This window comes from Malus domestica, chromosome 12 (genome assembly GCF_042453785.1).
Source record: "Malus domestica chromosome 12, GDT2T_hap1".
Taxonomy (NCBI): Eukaryota; Viridiplantae; Streptophyta; class Magnoliopsida; order Rosales; family Rosaceae; genus Malus; species Malus domestica.
Window position 1 is genome coordinate 6,175,278 of NC_091672.1, and position 3,883 is coordinate 6,179,160.

The 3,883-nt window shown below is 35.4% G+C and overlaps 1 protein-coding gene across 1 annotated transcript; it reads right to left on the reverse strand.

Moving 5' to 3' along the window:
- Positions 1 to 512: 512 nt before the first annotated feature.
- On the reverse strand, positions 513 to 3,079 carry LOC103449671 (homeobox-leucine zipper protein HOX11-like). The gene is made up of 4 exons (XM_008388997.4): positions 2,589 to 3,079; positions 1,750 to 2,084; positions 1,533 to 1,612; positions 513 to 1,086 (listed from the first exon to the last, which is right to left on the reverse strand). Exons 1-4 carry the CDS (start codon positions 2,887 to 2,889, stop codon positions 780 to 782), a joined length of 1,023 nt encoding a protein of 340 aa, XP_008387219.1. The 5' UTR covers positions 2,890 to 3,079; the 3' UTR covers positions 513 to 779.
- Positions 3,080 to 3,883: the final 804 nt, after the last annotated feature.

A 3,883-nucleotide genomic window follows, 5' to 3' on the forward strand; every position in this document is an offset into this window, starting at 1 on the left:
TTGTACGTGCAGTCATCATATCTCAAAGCAAGATCTTCCATATATTTGTTAACTATCTGGCAAAGGAAATCTTTGGGTATTTATTGATTTCATGCAAGCTATCAATGGGAAAACGTGGAGCCATAAATGTAACATAGAAATGAAAGAGAAATGTTCAATCTTCTCAAACGGGAACAAAAATGGTACATTATATGTTTTAATAGAAATTGTGAGAAATTTAATTTTTTAAGTTAATAGCTTTTTAGCACACATATCCTACTATTTGTATAGTGACACGTGGTATATCATCCCGTATACCGGTCACACTGAAAAATCTCTCCTCTCAAATAGCAATTCTCTATAAACTTTTTGTGACCTAACATAAATTCTCATACCAATATTATAAAACAGTCCATACAATCTCACTTATGTGTGAATCACCTTAGCATTTCTCGAATTTGAAAATGATCATAACAAATATATAGAATTCCCTGTCAAAACACATAAAATAACCCAATACCAACAAAAAGTGCTTTTCTAGCAAAATCGTTTCTAGTTTCCTCTTCAATAACCAAAATATACCATATCACCCTTTCAGTCTCTGGCTTCTAAAACTTACAAGAAAGAAACCACGGAGACAAATATTGGGAAAACCACAACTAAAATAATAAAGAGAACAAAAGAAAAAATAATTAAAACCCAACTCCAAGCCAAAAATATATACAAATGGAATGGAGAGTGCATGATATCAGATTCTATGTTGGCATGTCATGCAGCAGCACCTGCTGCTGTATGTGGACTTAAGCAGCAGCAAATGGATTTAACCTTGGCTTGTTGTTGTTCATAGCAGACTTTATGTGGTGGTGGTGGTTGTTGTTGGTGGTGGTGGTGGTGGTGGAGGTGTTGGCTGAGGCGGTGGTGACCACGCGTTCACATGAGGGGCACATGGTGAGTGTGGTGGCAGGCAGCTGCATGTAGAAAGGCTGAGAGGTCTTCAAAGCTCTTAAGTCTTGCAGTTCCTTCTGTAACCTCCTATTCTCTTCTGTCAGTGTTTCACAGCATCTCTTTAAGTACTCACAATCTACTTCTGTCTGCTTCAACTTTGTCCTGCAAAATTAATCACCATTTTTCCAAACAAAAGTCAGTAATTTGAAGAAGGCCAACTAATTTAAAACATAGGATCAAAATGTCAAGAGTTCGTCCAATTTTTTCAATGGAAAAACAAAAGAATAAACCAAAATATTTTTCACATGAATCACATTTGAATTTATGCCAAGCGAAATAATTTCAGCACATCTCCTCCTAAGTATATTTCAGTGTCTTTATTTTCATTTGTTTTTTTTTTTCATTCTGAAATAAAAAATAAAGAAGGATGTGCAGAACGGAAAGAGGGTGCGAAAATCGCTGTACTTCTGCGAAATTTGATTTATCAGCGGATACATAAATTTAGGTTTATTATAAAATTTCATGATTGATCACAAATGGTTACATGAAATGAAGTAATTACATAACAGAAAGAAAAGAAAATAAATAAATAAATAAAGCAAGCATACCTTGCTCTTCGATTCTGAAACCACACTTCCACTTGGCGTGGACGAAGATTCAACTGTTTAGCCAAAGCAAGTTTTTGCTTCTGCATACATCAAAAAATTGACCAACAAGCAATCAATAAAAATTAAAAATTTGGGATTTTATTTACTCTAAAAGTACTAACAAAAAAGAAACTTGTACTTCAATATTCCTTTTTTTTTGTTATGTTTGTTGACTCACAGGATTGAGAGTGCTATGCTCTTTGAAGCTCTCTTCAAGAAAAGCCGATTGATCTTTAGAGAGCCTGAGTTTCTTCCGAGTTGACCCGTTCTCCTCGTCATCACTCGCTCTTGAACTCGCTCTGTCGGCGTCAACATCCAAATCTCTCTTGCTCGATCTTCCTCCATTTCTCATTCCAAAATCCATCTGAAAAGATGAAACCGTGCTGTTCGGAGATGACAGAGGAGCCGCCGCATCTTCGGCCTCCTCAGCCGAGGCCAACACTCCCGGCATCCGGTTCACATCCAAACCTATTCCCGGTCCATCTGATGAACCGGCCGGTTCAGACACAGCCACTGTAACAAAATTAACCCAATATGAGAAAATGATCACATAATCCAACATGTTGTAAAAAGTTGGGTCGTGCTCGGATTCTAAGAAAATTAACCAGACGAAAACAAAATTTAAAATTTTGGCGAAGTGGGTTTTAATTGGAAAATACAGCTTAAAGCTTTTCTTTTCACCTTCTAATGAAGTTTGGGTGTTTAGGAAATCAACCCAATAAAAAAAATACGAAATTCTACCAAGTGGATTTTAATAGAAAGTACAAAATTTAGAATTTTCCTTTGAGTTTGTTGAGTTTCTCAGCAACCAAACACAAAACAACATAGGAAAATTATTTGAACATCCCATTTTCTTTCCATGCAAATTTATTTGTGGCCTTTAGATCGAGTAAATCAAACAAGAATCAAAAGACAAAAATAGACAGATGTGTATGGGAGATAAAAGAACGTTTTAGAAATCATTTTCCAAAAAACATATAACAAAATAATAAAATCTCATGGTGAAACGGATCTTACGATTATCAGTAAGCCATGGGAAGCGAAGCTGAGAAGAAACGTGGCTACGAGGAACTGGAGCAGAAGGCAAAAGATTAAGCTGAAGAGGTGGATCTGATGAAATCCTACTTCTTCTTCTCTCCTCCTGATCATAAACTTCATAGGTGCTCTTTCTGCTACTCTCATCCGATCTTGCAGCACCGAAAGCCGCAGTCCCCAAGCCCATGCAAAACCCTATATCCATGGTACCGCCCATCTTTTGAGTTTTGTCGAGAAAGAGAAACGGCTTTGAAGCATCCCCTAAGCTCAGAGCTAGCTCCATTTTTAGTTGTGGCTGAATAATATTTGGTGGAAAGGGAAGCGATGAGAGGGGGTATAAAAAGAAGCCGAAGGGTAAAACACTAGCGGTAGTCTTCCAATCTAAAATCTTCCGTTTTTATTGTGTAAACTGTAAACACAGGGGGAGAGAGAGAGAGAGAGAGAGAGAGGAGGGCGTGTTTCTCTCTCTAAAATACTCTTTTATTCTTTTTTATTTGTTTTCTGGTTTGAGAAAAAGAGTAGGATTGACCGACAAATCCAGGTTGACAAACGCACGTGAATCTATTAAATTATACAACGGTTCATACACGAGAGTAGAGAAATGAGAGGGGTCGGACGAAAACAAAGCACAAACACAATATATATTCGGTATGGTCAAAATATATTTGCGCATACATGTACTATTTGTATGAAATGTTCTTCCAATTCTAACTGCAATTTTCTTGTTAGTTTGCTTGAATCACACTAAAAAAATTGTTTAGATAATTGTCATCGTCAGTCTAAAATAATTCTCTAACGTTACTCTTAACAAAAAAGATATAAGAAAAATAAGTATATATATCATGATTGTTTCGTAAAACTAACAACATGTTTCATTCTTTGTTTTGAGATCTAGTGGCATTCTTTATTTTATATACACTGTGAAATAAGGAAATCAGGTAGTCGTGAAATTCTAATTTTGTAACTGGTATGAGATTCAATTCAAAAGATCAACATTTTATTAAAAAAGATCAATTGGACGTAATTCAGTATTAAAAGGAAGAATTCACCATTATAATTTTACAGAGTGTTGAACAAGTAAACATTTTCTAATTTGCTAGTGGTCTCCAACAAAACCAATTGTGATATAAATAACTATCAATTTAGTGTGGGAGAAAAATGTGTCAAGCAAGACTTAAAATTAGATCAGATAAGAAGTTTGACTTTACTGATGGAAATAATAGGAATACGATACAATACTTAACATTGATATACTTTTTTCTTTTGGTCAAGATATG

Bases quoted from the DNA above. Each gene is read 5' to 3' on its own strand.
- LOC103449671 (XM_008388997.4), bottom strand. From the start codon at position 2,889: ATGGAGCTAGCTCTGAGCTTAGGGGATGCTTCAAAGCCGTTTCTCTTT. The intron at 1,613-1,749 runs GTGAGTCAACAA...TGATGTATGCAG, and splicing joins AGCATAGCACTCTCAATCCT to AAGCAAAAACTTGCTTTGGC. The intron at 1,087-1,532 runs GTATGCTTGCTT...TTAATTTTGCAG, and splicing joins TTTCAGAATCGAAGAGCAAG to GACAAAGTTGAAGCAGACAG.